Source organism: Hyla sarda, chromosome 9, assembly GCF_029499605.1.
Source record: "Hyla sarda isolate aHylSar1 chromosome 9, aHylSar1.hap1, whole genome shotgun sequence".
NCBI lineage: Eukaryota > Metazoa > Chordata > Amphibia > Anura > Hylidae > Hyla > Hyla sarda.
In genome coordinates, this window is record NC_079197.1 from 44903661 (window position 1) to 44929272 (window position 25612).

General features: G+C 45.8%; 1 protein-coding gene and 1 long non-coding RNA gene across 2 annotated transcripts in view; one reads left to right on the forward strand and one right to left on the reverse strand.

Moving 5' to 3' along the window:
• Positions 1-160: 160 nt before the first annotated feature.
• Positions 161-8419, reverse strand: LOC130290294 (uncharacterized). Its single transcript, XR_008847559.1, has 4 exons — positions 8199-8419; positions 8033-8091; positions 7858-7939; positions 161-212 (listed from the first exon to the last, which is right to left on the reverse strand). It is a non-coding gene; the product is annotated as an uncharacterized LOC130290294 (long non-coding RNA).
• The window catches only part of LOC130290292 (60S ribosomal protein L36a-like), a 196798-nt gene continuing 178276 nt past the window's right edge, over positions 7091-25612 (forward strand). Inside the window, exon 1 of the mRNA XM_056537701.1 lies at positions 7091-7142. Within this exon, the coding sequence (XP_056393676.1) occupies positions 7106-7142 (37 nt within the window). The 5' untranslated portion in view covers positions 7091-7105. The remainder of the gene's footprint in view (positions 7143-25612) is intronic.

Consider the following 25612-nt stretch of genomic DNA (forward strand, 5'->3'; position numbering starts at 1 on the left):
GTATTCCCTGTCAGTTCGGGAAGTGCAGTAACACAGGACTGCCAATGTGTTGGTTCAAAGCATTTTAGGAGTCTGAGAGACTTTCTCATCTATACAAAAATACAAAGCCTCTTAAAGGGGCAGTCCAGTGAAAAACTTCTCTATCTTACGGATAGGGGATAAGTTTCAGATTGCGGGGGGGTCCGACCACTGGGGACTACTGGGGTCTACCACTGTAGAGAAAAGTAAGAAAGATTTACCTTTACATTTAAGAATACACCAATGAATAACCATCAAAAATATTATTTCCTACAATTGGCTTATTTTAAAACAAGATTGTGATTTAAAGGGGTCCTCCGGTGGAAAACTTTTTTTTTTTAAATACACTGTTGACAGAAAGTTAAAGGGATTTGCAAATTACTTCTATAAAAAAAATCTTAATCCTTCTAGTATTTATTAGCTGCTGAATACTACAGAGGAAATTATTTTCTTTTTGGAACACAGCGCTCTCTGCTGAATCACGAGCACAGTGCTCTCTGCTGACATCTCTGTCCATTTTAGGAACTGTTCAGAACAGCATATATTTGCTATGGGGATTTTCTCCTACTCTGGACAGTTCTTATAATGGACAGAGATGTCAGCAGAGAGCACTGTGTTTGTGATTCAGCAGAGAGCGCTGTGTTCCAAAAAGAAAATAATTTCCTCTGTAGTATTCAGCAGCTAATAAGTACTAGAAGGATTAAGATTTTTTTTATAGAAGTAATTTGCAAATCTCTTTAACTTTCTGATAACAGTGTATTAAAAAAAAAAAAAAAAAAGTTTTCCACCGGAGGACCCCTTTAAATCACAATCTTGTTTTAAAATAAGCCAATTGTAGGAAATAATATTTTTGATGGTTATTCATTGGTGTATTCTTAAATGTAAAGGTAAATCTGTCTTACTTTGCTCTACATGGACTATTATTATACAGTAATTCTTCTCTGTTTTTTCTCTCCACCTTGCAGAAAGCTTCTCCTACCACATCCTACCATTCTATTAAACGATCTGTCAATTCCCTCACCTGCTCAAGGTAAGTTTCCGTGGCATTATTGATTCTCTTAATTCGTATAAACTCGCTGTAAGGAATACGTCTTTTGACATGGTCTGGGTGGGAGCTCCCAAAATGTAGAAATACATTTTTGGAAATCGTTTTTCTGTGAAGTGGAAGTATAGAAGCAATCTTCTATTTCTGTAATCTTTACATCGAGAAACGATTTCCCTCCAAAGTGATGGGTAAATAGCATATTCACGCAACAATTCCTCTCCACCTCCATAGGGGCTATGACGCTGCACACACTGATCTTTTACATTGATCATTGTTATCCCATAGGATAACGTTGATCAATGATTCTGCCGCTTGACTGCTCATGCTCATGTGTTCCAGCTGTTCGGGAAGCCGCGATTTTGCCGTGGCGGTCCCGAACAGCCGACTGAGCTAGCCGGGAGTAGTTTACTTTCACTTCAGACGCGGCGATCAACATTGAACGCCGCGTCTAAAAGCTTAATAGCGCGCAGCACCGCGATCAGTGCTTCGCTCTATTAACTAAGGGTCCCGCTTTGACGGCTTTTTTTTAAAGTTGGATGTGTAAATTAATTTTTTTTTCACTAAAATGCTGGATTTCCCCCAAATTTTAAATTTTTACAAGGGGTAATAGGAGAAAATGCCCTCCAAAAATTGTTTCTTCTGAGTATGGAAATACCCCATGTGTGGACGCCAAGTGCTCTGCGGGTGAACTATTATGCTCAGAAGAGAATGAGTCAGATTTGGCTTTTGGAAAGCAAATTTTGCTGAAATGGTTTTTGGGGGGGCATGTCGCATTTAGGAAGCCCCTGTGGTGCCAGAACAGCAAATTAAAAGCCCAACATGGCACACTATTTGGGAAACAACACCCCTCAAGGAATGTAACAAGGGGTACAGTGAGCCTTTGCACCCCACAGGTGTTTGACAAATTTGTACTAAAGTTGGACGTGAAAATGAAAAATTAGATTTTTTTTCACTAAAATGCTGGTTTTACTCCACATTTTTTATTTTCACAAGGAGCAGTAGGAGACAAAGCCTCCTATAATGTTTAATCCCATTTCTTCTGAGTATGCAAATACCCCATATGTGGATGTAAAGTGCTCTGCGGGCGCATTGCAATGAGCAGAAGAGAAGGAGTGCCATTGAGCTTTTGGAGAGAGAATTTGTTTGGAATGGTAGTCAGGGACCATGTGCGTTTACAAAGCCCCCCGTGGTGCCAGAACAGTGGATCCCCCCACATGTGACCCCATTTTGGAAACTGCACCCCTCACAGAATTTAATAAGGGGTGCAGTGAGCATTTACACCCCACTGGTGTTTGACAGATCTTTGGAACATTGGGTTATGCATATTAAAAAATTAAATTTTTCATTTTCATGGACCACTGTTACAAAAATCTGTCAGACGTCTGTGGGGTGTAAATGCTCACTGCACCCCTTAATACATTTCCGAGAGGGGATTACTTTCCAAAATGGGGTCAAATGTGGGGGGGGGGGGGGCACTGTTCTGGAACCATGGGGGCTTTGTAAACACATATGGCCTTCAATTCCAGACACATTCTCTCTCCAAAAGCCCAATGGCGCTCCTTCTCTTCTGAGCATTGTAGCGTGGCAGCAGAGCACTTTACAGCCACATATTTATATACTCAGAAGAAATGGTGTTCCATATCCAAATTTTGGGGGTCATTTTTTCCTATTACCCCTTGTGAAAATGAAAAATTTGGGATAACACCAGCATTTTAGTGAAAAAAAAAATATTTCATTTTCACACCCAACTTAACCCCTTAAGGACTCAGCCCATTTGGGCCTTAAGGACAATTTTATTTTTACGTTTTAGTTTTTTCCTCCTCACCTTCAAAAAATCATAACTCTTTTATATTTTCATTCACAGACTAATGGGAGGGCTTGTTTTTTGCACGACCAGTTGTCCGTTGTAATGCCATCACTCACTTTACCATAAAATGTATGGCGCAACCCAAAAAAATACTATTTGTGTGGGAAAATTGAAAAGAAAACCGCAATTTTCCACATTTTGGAAGGTTTTGTTTTCACGCCGTACAATTTATGGTAAAAATGACATTTGTTCTTTATTCTTTGGGTCAATACGATTAAAATGATACCCATGATAACATACTTTTCTATTACTGTTGCGTAGTACATTTAAAATCCCCCTATTTTGAAGACCTATAAATTTTTCATTTTTCCGTATAAGCGGCGGTATGAGGGCTCATTTTTTGCACCGTGATCTGTACTTTTTATTGATACCATGTTTGCTTATATAAAACTTTTAATACACTTTTTATAATTTTTTGGGGAATAAAATGTTTTTAAAAAAGCTGCTTTTTTGGACTTTTTTTTTCCGTTCACACCGTTCACCGTACGGTATCATTAACATTTTATTTTTATAGTTCGGTTATTTTTTACAATAACATGCTGGAGTAGACCCCAACATTACCTTTTCATAAGGGGTAAAAGGAGAAAAAGCCCCCCAAAATTTGTTAGGTAATTTCTCCCGAGTACTGAAATACCCCATATGTGACCCTAAACTGTTGCCTTGAAATACGACAGAGCTCTGAAGTGAGAGAGTGCCATGCGCGTTTGAGGCCTAAATTAGGGATTTGCATGGGACAGACCCGGATGCAAGAATTACACTTGCCTCCGATACCAAAATACCCGACGGCAGTGTTTCCCCAAACAGGGTGCCTCCAGCTGTTGCAAAACTCCTAGTATGCCTGGACAGTCAATGGCTGTCCGGCAATACTGGGAGTTGTTATTTTGCAACAGCTGGAGGCTCCGTTTTGGAAACAGTGCCGTATGAGATGTTTTTATTGGGGGGGGGGGGGGGGTAACTGTGTAGGGGTATATGTATATGTAGGGTTTTACCCTTTAAGTTCGGCCCAGAGAATGGTTTGAGTGACGTTGGGGCCGCTCTGCCAGTGGGTCGTTCCCCCTGTGGGCACTGGTGTTGCTGCAGTGGTGGTCACCGCACAGTGCTACACCATTTTACGCTAGGGACATTAGGGACCCACTCTAAATAGGTGGCCTTGACGTGGCGAGTGGGCTTATACTTTTTATCAAAATGTATACTAACAACCTGTTAGTTTTTGAATTTATGCTGAGAAGCAATTAGATCAAAATACAATTTGTGGATGTGCGACCATGTCTGTTTTCTCTACTTGAATTCCCATTGTGTTTTCTATCCCTTTTTTTTTTTTTTTAACTTGTTCTGCACTCTGCCCCACCCCTTCAGCCCAACCCTATATAAAGTAGCAGGTAGCTACAGAGGGCCCTTTCATTTCTGGCAGCCTCCCAGTCTGACTGGGAGCATATGGTAAGTGAGCTTTTACACCTTGTTCACACTGGTGGGGTGCTGTGCGGTGTACATTGCTGCCGTGGCACCGTGTCTGTGGGAAGGTGTGGCCCAGGGACTGGTTTGAGTGGCATTGGGGCCGCTCTGCCAGTGGGTCATTCCCCCTGTGGGCACTGGTGTTGCTGCGGTGGTGGTCGCCGCCCAGTGCTACGCCATTTTATGCTAGGGACGTTAGGGACCCGCTCTAAATAGGTGGCCTTGACGTGGCGAGTGGGCTTGTACTTTTTGATCAAAATGTATACTCCGGCCCCATGATCATGATTCCTCAGACCCGGAGTGATATTCACTCCGGAAGCTGATGACAGCAGGGTGCTGCATGAAAAATTGCGGGGGGTCCCCAGCAGCGGGACCCCCACGATCAGGCATCTTCCTTTGGATAGGGGATAAGATGTCTTGGGCTGGAGTACCCCTTTAAAATGTAAAGCAAAATGGAATAGAGATGTAGGGGAAATCAAAGAAGAGGAGTGGAAAACTATTTTTAGAAACATCAAAAGGGCATCTGGTAACTCCAATCACCGGTTATCATACTTTAAAATTATTCACTATTTACATTTCGCACCATGAGTTTTAAAACCGATGGGTATAAGATAACTAGCTATATGCCCTAAATGTAAAAGTGAAGAGACAGATTTATTACACATGTATAGCGGGGGTCAAAAAATGTAAAGGTTTTGGAAAGGTGTTTATGACCAAATAGTGGAGGATTCGAAGGTTAAAATCCACTTTAAGGGTACGTTGAGATGAGCGGATTTACAGCGTATTTTACACTGCAGATCCGCCGCTGAAGGACCTCTGTATGGTGCCTTTACATGTGCCTGCTCGGAGCGGCAATACGCTGCTACGTACAGACACACTGAAGCGATGTGCTAGGCCGAGAGCTGCCGCGATGTTCGAGTATACTGCGCATGCACATGTGGACTCGCACATCGCAGTGTGTGTCTGCTCGTAGCGGCGTATTGCCGCTCCGAGTAGGCACATGTAAAGGCAGCATATAGAGGTCCTTCAGCGGCGGATCCGCAGCAAAATACGCACAATTCTAGGTTTATTCAGGATGAAAGGAGGTAAAGAGGGAATGGTACTCAAGCTATTGGGGTTACAAAAGTTGAGGAAGGAAAAATTAAAAAGTTTGCACGGAATGGAAGGAATGGAGGAGTTAAGGATGTACTAACTGCGTTAGTGTTTAGTGTTTAGTAGTGCCAGGCATCGAGGTACGGGAGGGAAGGAGGAAAGGGGATGGGATAGGAAATGTACTTAATTTAATGTATACATTTTTGTATCGCTGCATAAGGAAAGAAAAAATATCTGTAACCTTGCATTGGTGTATTTATTACCCTGTGCCTGGCCCAGGAGAAGCTATTTCATCCTCAGAACATGGAGGTTAACATTGCCCTGGCATCATGAATTTCACCTTACAACCTTTTTTGGTCACCTCAACATCATCACTAGTGGGTGCCACAATACCAGTTTTTTTTCACTATTTATGCTGTGACTTGTGCTTGCCACAGAATCAGGTGACAGCTCCAGCAAAGCAGGTGGAATGCGAGATGTCTATCGTCTGCTATGCACTGTGGGGGAGATTTATCAAAACCTATGTAGAGGAAGAGGGATGCCCACGGCAACCAATCCGATTGTTTCTTTCATTTTTTACAAAGGCCTTTGAAAAATGTAGATAGCGATCTGATTGGTTGCTATGGGCAACTGCAGTACTGTACTCTTTCTCTACACAGGTTTTGTTAAATATCCCCATGTCTGTAATAAAGCACCTGTGTATGTGTTGTGCAGTTCAGAACATATGTATAAATTTGAAAAAAAAAGAAAGTAAAATTATATAACGTTTGAAGTTTTACATTTTGAATTACAAATGAAAAAGAAAAATAATAAAAAGTGAGACATTCCTGCTGAATGAAAAACAAAAAATTGATTAGTGGTGTCAGCAATAGGTATTTTCTGTTATGCAGGTGATTTGGAGCCAAGATTTATAATAGTGTTTAAAGTATTAAATTAAATGTAATAATTCTAAACTATATTGATAAATATATAGTAAATATAAATCATGGTGTAGTCCTTCACATGGGGGAAGCTATGATGTTCTAGAATAAAAATGTTATGAAATTCTTCCATGTAATCAGAACATAAGAAAAGCTTCTCATCACAATTGTAACAATCTACCTAATAATCTGCAGGAGCTTGAAAAAGACCAGGGAGCTGGTTGAAACGTTGTTCTGAACATCCTCACTGTGATGGAATAAAACTTTTTTTTGGATTTTATCATTCAGTCTGCTGCGGATATTTCCAATTTTTGTTTATATATGGATCCCTGACCCGGGTCTGGACTCTGCGTGCACCAATTCCTGTTTGTTCGGGTGCTGCTCTCCTTTCAATTTATAATAATCTGCAGTGATATATTCTCAGTTAAACTGCACTTACCATATATACTCGAGTATAAGCCGAGTTTTTCAGCACAATTTTTCGTGCTGAAAACGCCCCCCTCGGCTTATACTCGAGTGAACTCTCCGCCTGTCAATCCCTTCTCAGTGCCCGGAAAGCCCTCTTCTCCGCTCGGGGCTGGCCCCATACTAGTGATGTTGCCTTGACGACGACGTACAGGGATGTCCGTGTGCAGCAGAAGAGGGCCTCCCGGTGAAGATGGACAGCCCGGAACGACTAACCCTCCCCACCGGATGGTCCCTGCAGCATAGATGGCCTGGAACAGCTCACCCTTCCCACCGAGGGGAAGTGAGAAGAAAACTAAAGGGGGGTCTGGATGATGACGAAGGCTGCCGATGGCTGTCCGGGCATGCTGGGAGTTGTAGTTTTGCAACATCTGGAGGTCCGCAGGTTGAAGACAACTGATGAAAGGATTGACAGGCGGTGATGATGAAGAGGGGGGGAGGGGGGAATGATGACGGGGGTCTGGATGATGACAGGGTGATGATGACGGGGGTGAAAATGACAGGGTGATGATGACGGGGGTGATAATGACTGGGGTCTGGATGATGACAGGGGGGGATGATAACAGGGTGATGATGACAGTGGTGTTAATGACGGGGTCTGGATGATGACAGGGGGGGGATGATGACAGGGGGGGGGATGATGTATTTTCCACCCTAGGCTTATAGTCGAGTCACTAACTTTTCCTGGGTTTTTGGGAGTTAAATTAGGGGGCCTCGGCTTATATTCGGGTTGGCTTATACTCGAGTATATACGGTACTCCTCTGAAGAGGGAGAAAAGTGGAACCTATTCCCATATTTCAATGGGTAAATAATTTAGGCAACGTTTCACAGATTTGTTTTAAGCAAATTTCTATTTATGTACAATATATGTGAATTGGGATTTCAAAAGATTACTCACACATAGCAGAAAATTTTCATCTGCAGATTTTCAGGGCCATAACATGCCTATTATATGGTAAAGTTGCATCAAATTTCACCTCCTCTATGAATGTCTTACCTGATCTTTTCGCTTCACTCCTCACTCTCCATCATGAGGGTACAGTTAGAAAAATCATAGTCCTCATCTGGATAATATCCCACTACAAAAACAAGAAGAAGAACATGACTCTTCTGCTCTATTCTACACAGTGAAGAAAACAATACCCAACAGGTCTATTATAAATTATCATTACACGGATCATCGGTGTAGGCCGACTCAAGGTCCTTAAATACCATAAATTGGCTTTTCTTTCTAAAAATAAACAAAACAACAAATGGTTAGCAGCTATTAGGTGATTGTCCTGTACAGAATGAACCCACCAACCCTGTACAGAATAAACTAATAATGCAGGGACTTACCTGAAAAATTTCCTAAACAGGGCAATGCCCACCACAAACACTCCTACGCTCACCACATAGAAAACTGTTAAGGAATAAAACAGTAGCGATGATAAGCCATAATATCTAAAAACACTTCCATCCTCCTAAATATTACTTCAGCCACAGGACCAGTTCTGGTAGAAGCCCTTGATAGTAGCATAGGGGGAGATTCATCAAAACCTGTCCAGAGGAAAAGTTGCTGAGTTGCCCATAGCAACCAATCAGATTTCTTCTTTCATTTTTAACAAGGCCTCTGTAAAGTGAAAGAAGCAATCTGATTGGTTGCTATGGACAACAGGGCAACTTTTCCTCTGGACAGGTTTTGATAAATCTCCCCCATAGTCCACATCCTGCTTCATACAGGTGATAACGTCAAAATCCAGATCTTTAGTAGTAAATAAACCCCTAAAAATATATTAATAAAGGACCCCACAGACCTGACATCCTGTCGCTCTCCATCACTAACCCTCAAAGATTCAGGCGGCTGATGGAATTCTAATGACACCACTGACATCATTGTGACATCACTGCCTCATCTTTACCAGCCTATAACATGTACATTACATACAGTACATACTATATAGGGGGAGATTTATCAAAACCTGTGAAGAGGAAAAGTCGCTGCGTGGCCCATAGCAACCAATCAGATTGCTTCTTTCATTTTTTAAAAGCCCTCTGAAAAGTGAAAGAAGCGATCTGATTGGTTGCTATGGGCAATTCAGCAACTTTTCCTCAAGACAGGTTTTGATAAATCTTCCCCATAGTTTTCAATGATAACATGCTGGCTACCATTAAATGGGAACCTACTGCTTACACTGAACTGAATTCAAACACTTTAGGCAAATTTACTAACACCTTATAAAGTCTCAGAGACTGAAGACAGTGTAAAAATGTGCGGGATTTTTCACAATGGTTCGGGCTGTTTGATAAATCTTAAGACTTTCTAGTTTAAGTTTAGACCATTTATTAGCTCAGTTTATGGCAAAATTGTGTGCAAAAATGTTTTGGTGCACAAAGCCTCATGTAAAAAACGGATCTATTCTTGATAGACCACACCCCCTTTTTAGACCAATGCCACACCCCCTTATCAAGCCCTGCATAATGGTATCTATAAAAGCATCTATAATACTTGTGGGGCAAGGCATGTATGCCTCTGGTACATTTTCCATAGTAAATCTGCCCTAATATGCCGCTGGCAACTTAGCTCCATGAAGTCGTGGCTGCAGCATGTCATGCAGGGGATTTGGATCTCTATAAGAAAAAGAAAGTAATCAATATACCGTATTTTTCGCCGTATAAGACGCACTTTTTCTTCCCCAAAACTGGGGGGAAAAAGTCGGTGCGTCTTATACGGCGAATACACCCCTATCGCGGCGGTCCCTGCGGCCATCAACGGCCAGGACCCGCGGCTAATACAGGACATCACCCATCGCGGTGATGCCCTGTATTAACCCTTCAGATGCAGTGATCAAAGCTGACCGCCGCATCTGAAGGGAAAGTGACACTAACCCTGCTGTTCAGTCGGGCTGTTCGGGACCGCCGCAATTTCAATGCGGCGGTCCCGAACAGCCCGACTGAATAGCCGGGTTAGTGCTTACAGGACACCGGGAGGGACCTTACCTGTCTCCTCTGTGTCTTCTCCGTTCAGGGATCCCCTGTATGGCCGGCGCTCTCCTTCCTCGTCATCACGTCGTCGCGTACGTGCGTCGGCGTGCGTAACGACTTGATGGCGGCGACGGAGAGCGAGAATACCCGGCCGGCAGCAGAGACGTTCCAGAGCGACGGGGACACGGCAACAGCGATGGAGCGACATCCAGGGCAGCGGTGACGGGTCTGGAGCGGCGGGGACACGTGAGTATTACCTCCTCCTGCAGTGGTCTTCAATCTGCGGACCTTCAGATGTTGCAAAACTACAACTCCCAGCATGCTGGGAGTTGTAGTTTTGCAACATCTGGAGGTCTGCAGGTTGAAGACCACTATTGGGTTCAAAATCTTTATTTTTTTAGATTTTGCCCCTAAAAATTGGGTGCGTCTTATACGCCGGTGCGTCCTATAGGGTGAAAAATACGGTAATTTGGGGTCTAAAAACTATATGGTGTTAAAAGGAGGAGATAACCCTTTAGTCCAGGGGTACTCAACTATTTTTAGTGAGGGTCCGCTTATCCAGGTCTGCCACTGGTAAAGGTCCGAGCAAAGCGCTGAGGCCTGATTCACACCTAGTTGCTGCAGTGCCATGAAGGAAATAGGTAAAACGACTGAAGACTGGAGGATGTAAATGTATTTTCGGGATACTGAGAGACTGTACCCCTGAATAAAATACTGCCACATTGTATGTCCCTGAATATAACACTGCCACATTGTATGTCCCTGAATATAATACTACCACACACTGTGCCCCTGAATATATTACTGCCACACACTGTACCCCCTAAATATATTACTGTCGCACGATGTGCCCCTGAATATATTACTGCTGCACGCCGTGCCCCTGAATATATTACTGCCACACACTGTGTCCCTGAATATATTACTGCCGCACACTGTACCCCCTGAATATATTACTGAAGCAGGCTATGCCCCTGAATATATTACTGCCACATGCTGTGCCCCTGAATATATTACTGCCGCACGCTGTGCCCCAGAATATATTACTGCCACACGCTATGCCCCTGAGTAATATATTTAGGGGCACAACATGCGTCAATAATATATTGCCGCACGATGTGCCCCTAAATATATTAATGCCGCAGGCTGTTCCCATGGTATTATACTGACACGCTATGCCCCTGGTATAGTGCTGCCACATGCTATGCCCCTAATATATTAAAGCCACACGCTGTTCTCCAGGTATATTACTGCCACACGGTGTGCCCCTGGTATATTTCTGGCACTTGGTATGCCCCTGCTATAATACTGCCACTTGGTATGCCCCTGGTGTAGTACTTGACAGTAGAAAATGAAAAAGTGTTCCCCTTGAATGAAGGCACTGGTCCCACTAGTTAAGATATATATACTTTATTGCAACGCGTTTCGATCCCGAACTGGGATCCCAGTTTGGGATCGAAATGCATTGCAATAAAGTATACTGGTATATATCTTAACTAGTGGGACCAATGCCTTCATTCGAGGGGAACACTTTTTCATTTTCTAATGTCATGCATCCACACCGGACCAACAGACGTCATCTCCGGGAGTTCCCCTTGGCGGCTATCCTGCGAATTTGTCTCCACAAGCCACTGTACGTGTTGTGCCCTCAGCGCAACACCTAAGGGTAAGGACCCTATATTACCTCTTATTGCCTCCCTATCAAAACGATCTTCACTAGGAACGTACTCTATGTATCTTTTTCTCCCCATCTCCTACCTTGTGTAGTACTGCCACACTCTATATCCATGGTATAGTACTGCCACACACTATGTAGCTGGTATAGTACTGCTACATGCTATGTCCCTGGTACATTACTGCCGCACAATATGGCCCCAAATATAATTTTAACGAACACTGTGCCATGTAATGACTAAGTGTACCATAAAACAATGAATGATACCACCGTCACTCTCAATGAATGATACCACCATACCATCGTGCACCCAGAATAAATGATGTCAATATGCCCCCAGAATAAATGAAGTCACTGTGCCCCCAGAATAAATGATGTCACTGTGCCCCAAGAATAAATTATGTAACTTTATCCTCTTAAGAAATGAAGTCACTGTGCCCCCAGAATAAATGAAATCACTGTGCCCCCAGAATAAATGAAGTCACTGTGCCCCCAGAATAAATGATGCCACTGTGGTGTCCCGTACCGTATCCTATCTGGTACCTTTTATTGTGGGTCCCCATAGCCAGAGTCCCTAGGACGTCAGGGTCCCTATTGTCTTATCCACACCTAGTCACCTCTCATCCCTATAGTACTTATCCTGTAGCCATTTAGGATTTGTATGTGTAAGATTGTATAAATGTAAATAAATAGTTAATTACCTGCCCATAGCGTAGCAGGACCTGCGGGTCACGTGGTCAGGTGAACTCTATGGTATTTCTGCTTGAGGACCTTTGGAGGTCCTTGTGACGTAGTCAATCCCATCACACTGTGTAACAGTGAGTGACGGATGTTCGGACCAATCAGATTAGCCCCGCCCCCTGCCCATATAAGGGAGCGGCGGCCATGTTCTCGCTCTCTTGTTCCTGTGCAAGCAAGCGAGAAGCATCTGCGCTGCTGAGATCAGTGAGTCTAGGCCTTTACCTTGCGGCGACGGCCGATAACTTCTAAATTCTGAGTGTATCAATACCCACGCACTCTGCAAGATCACCGAACCTTATCTATCCCCTAAATCCGGACGGATCTGCAATAATTACCCTAAATTCAGAGACTTTAATCTCTTTCAAGGTCCGCAACAGTTGTCAGTCATTTAGCTATATAATGACTGTATTCCTGAGACTGTCATTGTTCACTGAATGTACCGCAAGCACTTAAGTAAAGTTACCCAAGTTCAAGTTCAAGTACCTTATGGACCTTCAGTCATTTTATTACATGAACCTGTCGTTTCTGGGAAGGGCGGCGATAGCCGGAGAATTACCTCAGCATACTAGCCCTCAGCCTGGCGTCACGAACTATAGGGTTAACATTAACCCCTTACCTACTACAACATCCCAGCTACCCTACACCCCCCAAGGCATACCACACCACTTTGTCCTCTTAATAAACTGTGCCCCCAGAATAAATGAAGTCACTGTGCCCCCAGAATAAATGAAGTCACTGTGACTCTACAGCTGCTGCAACGTACAACTCCCATCATGCATAGACAGATGGTTATGATGGGACTTGGAGTTCTGTAACAACTGGAGAGTCACAGGTGGGGGGAATGACTGCTCACCTGACAGCGTAGGCTCCCCGTCTCAGGTCCTGTGCTGCTCCGCTGCTCTGGCCTCTTCTTGTCTGGCCTGGCTAATCGCTCCGTCTGCATCACTGGAGAAGTGCCAGGCAGGGATCTGGACCGCGGCCCACCAGTTGAGTATCCCTGCTCTAGTTAGAGACCCCTGAAGTGGGAGGAATTTGGTTGCTATGGAGAATACTGACACATTTTGCATTTATGCTGGAGGTCCTGTACATAATATAAGCTAAGCGCTCGGAGTGGTTGTCCAATTGTGTGTTATACATGGGGTCCTGGAATTGGTCTCATAGACGAGTCTAACATTTGACACCCAAGGTAGACAATGGAATGGCACCCCTCTTCGTGACAAAATATTACGGCCATAGCATGATTGAATAAACACCCATATTTAATTACTTACTTTTTTGGGATTTATTTGGTTGTGGTCAGTTGCTTTCCTTTACATCTTCACCTGGCCTAGTTATAAAAGCATATTATATGAGTTTTTAAAGCCATAATTATTTTAGAAGCATTAAAACACAACAAAAGCAGTATAAATCTGTTATCATCATAATTAACATGTCATTTTTACAGCATGGTGAAACAATCATGATTTTTTTTTTCCTTCAATTTAGTGCTAAAGTATTTTTTTTTGTTCTACAATTCAAGAAAAAAAGGTACAATTAAAAAGTACAATTTGTCTCTAAAACGTCCCCTCCCCCACCTCATCTGGCCCAGTGTCCCTGCAAACCAATGTTAGCAAGGCTGGTAGCCTCAGCTTTAGAATGACACCGCCAGTGCCTCAAGAAGTAAGAGACCAGAATTGAAGCTGAAAAATGGCCACATGGCCACAAGTATATTATACCCTTATTTAGCGTTGTTGATGCAAAACATTATAGCCATTAAAAGGTGAGGAGGAGAAAAAAGAAGCAAAACAGCTCTTCCTGGGTGGGCCATAGTGATGTTGTCGGCTATAAAACTGGTATCATGGGCGTGGTTTGCCATGCGGGTGTGAGGACGTGCTTTCTAGGAGCTCCGGTCCTGCACCCCCTGTTATTCCCTGAAACCTCTGTCCGACCTTATGGGGAACCAAAAGAAAAGGCAGAAGAGGCAGACTAGATCTCGGCCATCCTCGCCACAGAGGGATTTGAGGGGCTACTTCACCCGCTCGCAGCCCCAGAGGAGTGCATCCCTACCTCCCTCTGCACAGCCCGGCAAGATGGCGGCTCCTCCTTCACCCATGCAGTCTCCAGAGCGCTGCCCTGCTAATGGGCTGCCTGCTCATCCTCAAGCGCAGGACTCCGTACCCGCTCCTCCGGTGCCAGCTCCGGGCCACAGTCCTCCGGCTCTGGCCTCCTGGATGCCGGCTGCGGCCCAGCCACTACAGACCGAGGCTCCCTCTTCTCCTAGGTCGCAAGTGAAGGACCCCGGGGCTGGCCCCGACTCTGCAAGCAGCGCCAGAGGGCTCCAGCGGCGTCAGGAGATGGACAGGTGAGGCAAAACTCCCCTTCACCTGCAGTTACCTGGGACTCCCTGTCCGGCTGCAGCACTACATTTTCTCCCCGGGGGTCTGTGGGCTGCCTGCTCCCTCCTGCAGCCTCTCCCACCCCTCAGCTGGCTCCCACCTCCCCGGTCACTGCACCCTGGGCACTGCACCTCTGGCTCCCTGGTGGTGGGCTCCCCTGCATCCTCTGTGTGGGGGCTCTTGCTGGGGTCCCCTCACTTACAAATGGACTGGCCTCCATTGCCTGGCTCCTGCTCCTCCCCTCTGGTGGCCTTCTACGCGGTACCCCAATCGGGCCCCTCTACTTTGCCGGTGGCTGCCCCCCCTGTCTCCACAGTGGTCCTCGGGCCCCTCCTGGGGACTCCCAGCACAGCGCTTCCCAGCTGCCCTATGTGGGGGTGACCTGCCGCCTCTCAGCGAACAGCCATTGTCCGTAGGGGGTACACCAATGGCTTCTGGGCCTCATGCTGACCTACCCCCGAGTTTGAGGGGCACGCCACCTGTCTTTAGAGCCCCTTCGCCGGGTCCCACAACACCGACGCCTGTCATGGAAATGCCGGCCTCCTATGCCCCAGCTCCTTCTGTTGCTGAGACTGAATGTCCGCTGACTCTGGCTGACCTGCCTTCTTTGATTTCTTCCTTACCTACCAAGGAGGGTTTTTCCTGTGTAAACAGGAGTTTGTGCAAATCCGTTCTGAAGTTTCCACGTTGTCATCCAGGGTGGACACCATTGCTTCTGCTCAGGACTCCTCCTCGGCCATTGTTCAATCTCTTCAGGAGACGGTGCAAAAACATGGCAATCAAATCTTCCATTTGCCGCAGCACCTGGACGATGTGGAAAACCGCAGCCGGCGGAATAACATTAGCATATGGGGCTTGCCTGAGGTGGTTGGCCCTGATGAACTGCATTCTGCTTTGCTCGCAATCTTCAATGACCTATTGGACAGGCCTGCTGATACCCATATTGAGCCCTGCGTCCCCCTTCACCGGATGATCGACGTCCCAGAGATGTTATTTGTCGAGTGCACTTCTATAACATCAAGGAGGACATAATGCGGTTGTCCCGCACCCGCCGTTGGATTTACTACAAGGATGTGGAAATTCAATTGTTCCCAAATCTGTCCAGCCATACTCTGGCGCAATGTGCTGCCCTTCGTCCTTTGTTAGAAGTGCTTCGTGAACGGGGCCTGTTGTACCGCTGGGGCTTCCCCTTTGCCCTCACGGTCCGTAAGGAGGGCAGAGCCTACACTCTGCGCTCCCCTGATGATCTTCCAAGTTTCCTTAAGGACCTGGACATTCCTCCTCTCTCATTGACTGACTGGCCCACTGTGGCCTCTCAAGCCCCCAAGCGCCCCATCCAAAGGTCCCCCCAGAAAATCTCTAAACAGGCCCGGCCGGGTCTCCCGCCCCGGGACACTAGGTGTCAGCGTTTGGTTACTAGATGGGAGTCTGTCCCTTCCTCATCCCGAGCGGGCCCACTCCCTGCTTCCTGAGACTTTCCTTATTGGGGTGGTTGATTGTTTATTGAGTAGTACTGCCCCCGGGCCCTGATCTCATGGAGGAGATACAGAATGTATATGTTTCTTTGATGTTTGCATAATGTGATATTAACATATTGTTTTCTCCTTTCTTAGGGCCGCATTGCTCACTGTCTTTCTCCTGTATTGTCCCTTCCACTGTTCTCTCTATGCCGTCATTTGTCTGTGTCACTTCCCCGTTCCCCATCTGCACCGACTCATTACCTCTACTCTTTGACGGAGGTTTCTCTGTTTTCATGTTTTTCTCATGTACATTTTTGGGGGTGCCGGCTCCGGCCTCCTCTCATGCTTGTTTGCGTTCCACGTTGCCCCAGTAGGTTGAAACTGTCGGGGGTTCTGTACCCCGGCGTAGGTTTCCTTGGTCTAGGACCTTCTCCTTTGTAGTCAGTGCCGCAGCAGATCATAATCTGCTGCTACGTTGTCTTTTGGTAGTCTTCTATTTCTTTTTCTTCTATTTTCTCCCCTCTTTCCCTCTTTTCTTTGGTTACTTGTGCTTCTCCTCTTTCTAGTTTTTTCTTCTTGACTTTTTGGAAGAACGGGCCGGTGAACGTGCGTGCCTTCCCTTCGTGACCACCCCTTCGTGATCTCAATTTGGCCTCTTTCAATGCGAAGGGTCTCAACACGCCAGTGAAACGGACGCAGATTCTACACCACCTTCATAAACGCAAGGCACATGTTGCATGCTGTCAGGAAACCCATTTTAAAACTGGACATGCCCCCACACTTAAAAATAGACATTTCCCACTATGGTTTTGTGCCAACATCCCGGAGGCTCGTGCTAAGGGGATTGTGATTGCCACTCATAGGTCCCTTGCACATTAGGTCCTTAACCCCTTAAGGACTCAGGGTTTTTCAGTTTTTGCACTTTCGTTTTTTCCTCCTTACCTTTTAAAAATCATAATCCTTTCAATTTTCCACCTAAAAATCCATATTATGGCTTATTTTTTGCATCACCAATTCTTCTTTGCAGTGACATTAGTCATTTTACCCAATAATTCACCGAAAAACGAAAAAAAAAATCATTGTGCAACAAAATCGAAGAAAAACGCAATTTTGTAACTTTTGGTGGCTTCCGTTTCTACGCAGTGCATATTTCGGTAAAAATGACACCTTATCATTAGTTTGTAGGTCCGTACGGTTAAATTGATACCCTACTTATATAGGTTTGATTTTGTCGTACTTCTGGAAAAAATCATAACTACATGCAGGAAAATGTATACGTTTAAAAATGTCATCTTCTGACCCCTATAACTTTTTTTATTTTTCCACATACAGGGCAATATGAGGACTCATTTTTTGCGCCGTGATCTGAAGGTTTTATCGGTATGATTTTTGTTTTGATCTGACTTTTTGATCACTTTTATTCATTTTTTAATGGTGTAAAAAGTGACCAAAAATATGCTTTTTTGGACTTTGGAATTTTTTGGCGCGTACGCCATTGACCTTGCGGTTTAATTAATGATATATTTTTATATATTGGACATTTATGCATGTGGCGATACCACATATGTTTATTTTTCATTTTATTTACACTGTTTTATTTTTTTTATGGGAAAAGGGGGGTGATTCAAACTTTTATTAGGGAAGGGGTTAAATGACCTTTATTAACACTTTTTTTTTACTTTTTTTGTGCAGTGTTATAGGTCCCATATAGGTCCCATTTGCATAAGTTTTAGTGCCCTATTCACATTACGTCAGAAGAAAACAGTGTTACATTTAAAATACAAATAACGTAAAGTGCATTTTAAAAACATGGTGCATAATCTATCTTGTAGTTTAAGCCTAAGGGACCTGTAGCTGACGTTCGAATTATCCAGTATGTTTCACGTTGTACAAGATACCTTTCTATATTCTGTCCTGCTTTGGGTTTAATTCGTTCAATACCTGAAAATTTAAGAACATTAGATTGTCCCCCATGGAATTCTATCACATGAGAAATTAGGCGAGGTGATCCTTTAAGTGTACGGAGTGAGTACATATGCTCACGTATTCTAGCACACAACTGTCAGATAGTTTTACCTATGTAGTAGAATCCACAGGGGCAATATACTACATATACTACGAATTTTGTCCTGCAGATTATTAGATCAGTAACTACGTGCGTGATTGGTCCCAGTCTGAGTGTTTTCAATTCAGCATTGTACTTACAAAAATTGCAAGTCTTACAGGAATAATTGCCTTTTGGTGCACATTGCTCTAACCAGGTGGTATCTCTCTTAGAGGTAGCTTGGGCTTTATGTTTAAGGGTGTCCCCTAATGATTTATTCTTCCTATACGATATTAAAGGTTTTCTGCTTGCTACTTCATTTAATTCTACATCCCCTTCTATTATGTGCCAATTGCGTCTTATCGCCTGTTCAATAGTTTTGTTTATCGAGGAGTTTTGAAAAGTAGAAGTAAAACGTTTCTGTACTGAAAAAGCTTATTTCTTCTTGTTTTTAGATATTAATAACTCTTTCCTAGTTAAATTGTTCAACAGGGTAATTTCTCTCTAGCAACTTTTTTGCAAATCGTCGGCTTGTCTACGATTGTTCCTTCTGAGTCGTACAAATTGTCCGTAGGAAATACCCTTTTTCACCGCGGCAGGGTGTGAACTACCGTAGTGAAGGAGGGTGTTCCTAGCTATTTCTTTCCTATGACCCTCGCTTATTATTTTGTTATTGCATACTATCAGTTTAAGATACAGAAATTCGAGCGATTCTCCACCAAATTGGGAGGTAAATGATAAATTAACATCATTAACTGTGTTCATGTAGACTACAAATTCTTCAAATTGGGATGCAGTGCCTGCTCATGTAATCAAAATATCGTCTACATAACGAGAATATGACTTAATCAAATTAATGTAAGGGTTACTGAAGGCATAGATGGAGTTACTCTCAAATATAGCGAGGAATATGTTAGCGTACGTGCAGGTCACCGGGGTCCCCATCGGGGTCCCGGTGTCCTGTCTGTACCACTGATCCTCAAATTTGAATGTGCTATTCGAGAGAACAAACATCAAAGCTTCACTCACAACAGTGACAAATTCTTCTGGTTTGTTAGATTTTCTCAAGAATTCTTGTACAGCCTGCACAACCGCTCTGTGAGGAATTTGGGTGTACAGGTTGACCACGTCAACTGAACAGAGGCTCCATCCTGGCTCCCAATTCATGGATTCGATTGTTTGTAAAATATGTAGAGTGTCTCTAACATAAGCGGGTATGGAAATTAGAAGTGGACTAAGCAACCATTCTAAATAGTGAGAAAGATGTTCAGTGACAGACCCCCCACCCCCGAGACAATAGGACGGCCCGGGGGTGGAGTCTGTCCCTTATGCCCCTTAGGTAAGTGATACCTAGTTGCCGGTTTGAGAGTATCAGGGATCAGTCGTTCTGCATTCTTTTTGGACAAATATAATTTACAAATATGTTTAACTTTCTGCCACCAGTTGATTAAAAAGAAAAAATGTTTTCACCGGAGTACCCCTTTAATGTAGTGCTAGACCTGCAGGCTAGGTACATAATTTTGTCTCTTTCCGTAGGGGGTACCCTGCTCACGATTGTCAATGTGTACGCCCCTAATCAGGGCCAGGTTAGTTTCCTAGTGGAGCTTATTGATCAGCTTTTGCCTGTGGTCTCGGGGACTGTGGTCCTGTGCGGGGACTTGAACTTGACTCTGGATCCCACCTTGGATAATTCCTCGGGACCCTCTAGCCTGTCTTACATTGCCATTAAGCGAGTAAAGCGTGCTTTTGGTCTCTTACAATTTCATGATGTCTGGCGCTTACAACATCCCACAGATAGGGACTACAGCTTCTTCTCCTCCCCGCACGGGACCTACAGTCGAATTGACCATATCCTGGTGCCGCATGGTGATTTGCCCTTGGTGAGTTCTTCCTCCATTGGAAACATTTTGTGGTCGGATCATGCGCCAGTGTTATGTTCCCTCCATCTGCCCTCTCTGACCCCGTCCACCTGGTCATGGAAACTGAATGAGTCCTTATTACTAGACCCCCTTTGTATGTCTGATCTGACCACAACTGTTTCTTAATTTTTAGCCGATCACAGTACTGACTCCACGGCATCCTTTTATCAATGGGAGGCGCTTAAGTGCGTTCTACGCGGTGTCCTCCTTAAACATGGCTCCAGGTTAAAATAAGGTAAGGCCCTCGCCCTTCGTAAAGCCCTCCTCCTGGTCTCCTCACTCGAATTATCCCATAAGCGCTCGCTCTCTCCAACAGTCCTCAGAGAACTGCAGCTTGCTAGATTAGAGGTCAAGCGCCTCTTGGAGGCGTCTTGGGGGCGCTGGCTACAGGGAGGCCGCAGTAGGTTTTACGAATTAATAAATAAAAGGTAATAAAAGCGGTCGTATGTTAGCTAGGGCGCTGCGCTCAAAACTGGCCCAGACTCATGTCCCGAACATACGCTCCCCTGCTGGAACAGTAGTACACTCCACCCCTGACATAGCTTCCTCTTTTCTTGACTTTTTTTCCGACCTTTATAACCTCCCCCTTCCGCCAAATCCTCCACCTCCCCTCCTCGCCCTTTCCATCCTTACCCCCAGAGGAGATAGAGGCCCTTGAGGCCCCCTTTACCCCGGAGGAGCTCGCCACAGAAGTGCGGGACCTTCCAAGCTGGAAAAGTCCAGGCCCTGATGGCTTCACGGACAGATTCTTTAAATCCCTCCCGGACTCCCTTTCCCCTCTCCTGCTTAGGGCCTTTAATTCTATTTCCCCCTCTTGCCCCATTCCCCCCACATCCCTGTTGGCACACGTGGTGGTTATCCCAAAGCCCGGGAAAGACCCCCAGACCTGTGGTAGTTATAGTCCCATTTCGTTACTGAACGTGGATTTGAAGGTCTATGCTAAGTTGCTGGCGAATCGCCTAAATTCCATTCTCCCCTCACTAGTCCATCTTGATCAGGTTGGTTTTGTGCCAGTGAGGGAAGCAAGGGATAACACAATCAAGACTATTGATCTGATTCATTATGCCCAGTCTTCCAAACTGCCGGCAATGATACTTTCCCTTGATGCCGAAAAGGCTTTTGATCGCATCTCCTGGTCCTCCCTGGCACAAACCCTACGTCATATTGGCCTTGGCCCCATCTTCACCTCTAAAATCTTGGCCCTTTACAGCTCCCCTGCGGCCCGTCTGAAGATCAACGGCTTTCTATCTTTTTTCCATAGGCAACGGCACTCGCCAGGGCTGCCCTCTTTCTCCTCTGCTGTATGTCCTGGTGATGGACTGACAAGTATATATATAAAAATATGTAGAAGCGCTCAAATCCAAGGACCACCACCGTTATTATAAGGGAGAGGACTCACCCGGTGTGAGTGGAGCGGCACCCAGATACAGGTGACCAACCCCACTAACACCCACGAGCCTAGACAGAAGTCAGATCAATCAACATATAACATGGCCTCTTCATATATCCACAGGTCTGGAGAGCGCGTGGTCTTCCGGGGACAAGGAATGCCCGTAGAATACCAGTAAATAAACAGAAAAAACAACCATAGAAAAATGACCAGCGCTCAATGAAGGGTGACTAGGTAGACATAACATAATGGGTAAGATGGATTCTCACTTACTCCACAGTGGGGGATCTAGGTGTGTAGTTCACCAGAGATACTCCCTCCATGTTAGCTTGCATCAATCAGTCCCGGTCAGGATACCAATAAACAGCGCCAGAACAGCCGGAGATTTCAGGAACTCATTTAATATACATATATAGCAACGCGTTTCAAAGGTTAAAAACTATCTTCTTCCTCAGGCTTACAACTAATAGTAATGCAATAAATCAATTTATACTCACAAAGCGTACCCTCAGACGCCGGCACCTTCCACATGATCGGATCTCCGTGTGTCCCATCCCGAAATGCACGGAGTACCGACATGTACAGAGGGCCTAACTCTTTACCAGTTATTAACAATTTATTTAGCTAAAAGATGGAATTTTTTCAGATACCTTAATTAGCATTTGTGTGATATTACGTTTCCCATTTCTTGTGCGGGAAGCGCCGGTGTCATCAGGGACAATAATTCATAAAAATATAAAAAATTATATATAAATGGAAGTTACAAATTCTAAAATACCTATTGAATTTTCATACATGATTTAATAAAATCTATTATAAATAGTAAAAATTACCTATAGAGTAAAAAATTACACAAACATATACATACATAAAAATTCATAGAATAAAAAACTGTGCTTATAAAATTCATAATGCCCCTTCTAGTGTACATTGTTACGCCGAGCGCTCCGGGTCCCCGTTCCTCCCCGGAGCGCTCGCCTCATCTTCGTTGTTGCAGCGCCCCGGTCAGATCCACTGACCGGGTGCGCTGCGGTCCCGCCTTCAGCCGGGGTGCGATTCGCGATGCGGGTAGCGCCCGCTCGCGATGCGCACCCCGGTCCCCGTACCTGACTCGCTCTCCCTCGGTCCTGTCCCGGCGCGCGCGGCCCCGCTCCCTAGGGCGCGCGCGCGCCGGGTCTCTGCGATTTAAAGGGCCAGTGCACCAATGATGGTGCCTGGCCCAATCTTCCCAATTAGCTTAATTGGCTCCCTCCTGTGCACTTCCCTATATCTAGTCACTTCCCCTGCACTCCCTTGCCGGATCTTGTTGCCTTAGTGCCTAGTGAAAGCGTTCCCTAGTCTGTTCCTAGTCCGTGTTCCTGACCTCCTGCCGTTGCCCCTGACTACGATCCTTGCCGCCTGCCCCCGACCTTCTGCTACGTCCGACCTTGCTTCTGCCTACTCCATTGTACCGCGCCTATCTTCAGCATCTTCAGCAGCCAGAGAGGTAAGCCGTTGCTAGTGGATACGACCTGGTCACTACCGCCGCAGCAAGACCATCCCGCTTTGCGGCGGGCTCTGGTGAAAACCTGTAGTGGCTTAGAACCGGTCCACTAGCGCGGTCCTCGCCATCCCTCTCTGGCACAGGGGATCCACTACCTGCCAGCCGGCATCGTGACAGTAGATCCGGCCATGGATCCCGCTGAAGTTCCTCTGTCAGTTGTCGCTGACCTCACCACGGTGGCCGCCCAGCAAGCCCGACTGATCGCCCTTCTAACCCGTCAGCTGTCGGAAATGTCCACCATTTCGCACCAACTTCAGTCGCAACTTCTCCAGCAATCTTCTCCTCCGCCAGCTCCTGCACCTCCTCCGCAGCGAGTGGCCACTCCTAGCCTCTGCCTGTCCTTGCCGGACAAATTTAATGGGGACTCTAAGTATTGCCGTGGCTTTCTTTCGCAATGTTCCCAGCACTTGGAGATGATGTCGGACCAGTTTCCTACTGAAAGGTCTAAGGTGGCTTTCGTAGTCAGCCTTCTGTCTGGAAAAGCCCTGTCATGGGCCGCACCGCTCTGGGACCGCAATGACCCCGTCACTGCCTCTGTACACTCCTTCTTCTCGGAAATTCGAAGTGTCTTTGAGGAACCTGCCCGAGCTTCTTCAGCCGAGATTGCCCTGCTGAACCTGGCCCAGGGTGTTTCTTCCGTTGGCGAGTACGCCATTCAGTTCCGTACTCTTGCTTACGAGTTGTCTTGGAATAGTGAGGTTCTCTGCGCGACCTTTAAAAAAGGCCTATCCAGCAACATTAAAGATGTTCTGGCCGCACGAGAGACTCCTGCTGACCTACATGAACTCATTCACCTTGCCACTCGCATTGACATGCGTTCTTCCGGATGGCGTCTGGAGCTCCGCCTGGATATGGACTTTGTTCGCACGAAGCGTTTTTTCTCTCCGGCTCCTCTCCCCTCTGGTCCTCTGCAATCTGTTCCTGTGCTTCCCGCCGCGGAGGCTATGCAAGTTGACCGGTCTTGCTTGACACCTCAAGAGAGGACACTACGCCGCATGGAGAATCTTTGCCTGTACTATGCCGGTACCGAACTCTTCCTGAAGGATTGTCCTATCCGTCCTCCCCGCCTGGAAAGACGTACGCTGACTCCGCACAAAGGTGACACAGTTCTTGATGTCAACTCTGCTTCTCCACGCCTTACTGTGCCTGTGCGGATATCTGCCTCTACCTTCTCCTTCTCTACTATGCTCTTCTTGGATTCCGGATCTGCAGGAAAATTTTTTTTGGCCTCTCTCATCAACAGGTTCTACGTTCCTGTGACCAGTCTCGCCAGACCCCTCTACATCTATTGTTTTTACAATAAAAGATTGGACTGTCTCGTACGTTTCCACACAGAACCCCTCCTAATTTGCATCGGACCTCATCACGAAAAAATTGAGTTTTTCTTTCTCAGGTTCTTTGGCCCCAAGAAGAGGGGGAGACCCAAGGGGGGGGGTACTGTTACGCCGAGCGCTCCGGGTCCCCGTTCCTCCCCGGAGCGCTCGCCTCATCTTCGTTGTTGCAGCGCCCCGGTCAGATCCACTGACCGGGTGCGCTGCGGTCCCGCCTTCAGCCGGGGTGCGATTCGCGATGCGGGTAGCGCCCGCTCGCGATGCGCACCCCGGTCCCCGTACCTGACTCGCTCTCCCTCGGTCCTGTCCCGGCGCGCGCGGCCCCGCTCCCTAGGGCGCGCGCGCGCCGGGTCTCTGCGATTTAAAGGGCCAGTGCACCAATGATGGTGCCTGGCCCAATCTTCCCAATTAGCTTAATTGGCTCCCTCCTGTGCACTTCCCTATATCTAGTCACTTCCCCTGCACTCCCTTGCCGGATCTTGTTGCCTTAGTGCCTAGTGAAAGCGTTCCCTAGTCTGTTCCTAGTCCGTGTTCCTGACCTCCTGCCGTTGCCCCTGACTACGATCCTTGCCGCCTGCCCCCGACCTTCTGCTACGTCCGACCTTGCTTCTGCCTACTCCATTGTACCGCGCCTATCTTCAGCATCTTCAGCAGCCAGAGAGGTAAGCCGTTGCTAGTGGATACGACCTGGTCACTACCGCCGCAGCAAGACCATCCCGCTTTGCGGCGGGCTCTGGTGAAAACCTGTAGTGGCTTAGAACCGGTCCACTAGCGCGGTCCTCGCCATCCCTCTCTGGCACAGGGGATCCACTACCTGCCAGCCGGCATCGTGACATACATGTTCCAGTGACTCATTTAACCCATATGGTTGGAGCGTGTTGAGCCTAAAGATCCAATACATCTCTTTTTGGCACAGCACTTTGAAATTCTTATTTCCTATTTTTTCCAATGGGATCACTGTCATTAATGTGGGATCTTTATTGTGACACTCATTAAAGTGTCGAGAGACACTGTGTGGTGGGAACCCATTAACAATATTAGACCGATGCTTATTAATACGTTGTCTAAGACTGTTAATGGTTCTCCCCACATATTTGTACTTACAGGGGCACTCAATTAGGTAAATTATAAATTCACTGGCGCAGTTTAGATATTCATTTATATAATGTGTTTTTTCTTCTTGTGGGATCTTAACCTCAGTTCTTTTATTTGAGATGAAGGAGCAACATATGCATCTACTTGTGCCGCATTTGTACACTCCTTTTATCTCCTTAGCTCCAAAATATATACCTACCTATTTTGTGATGATT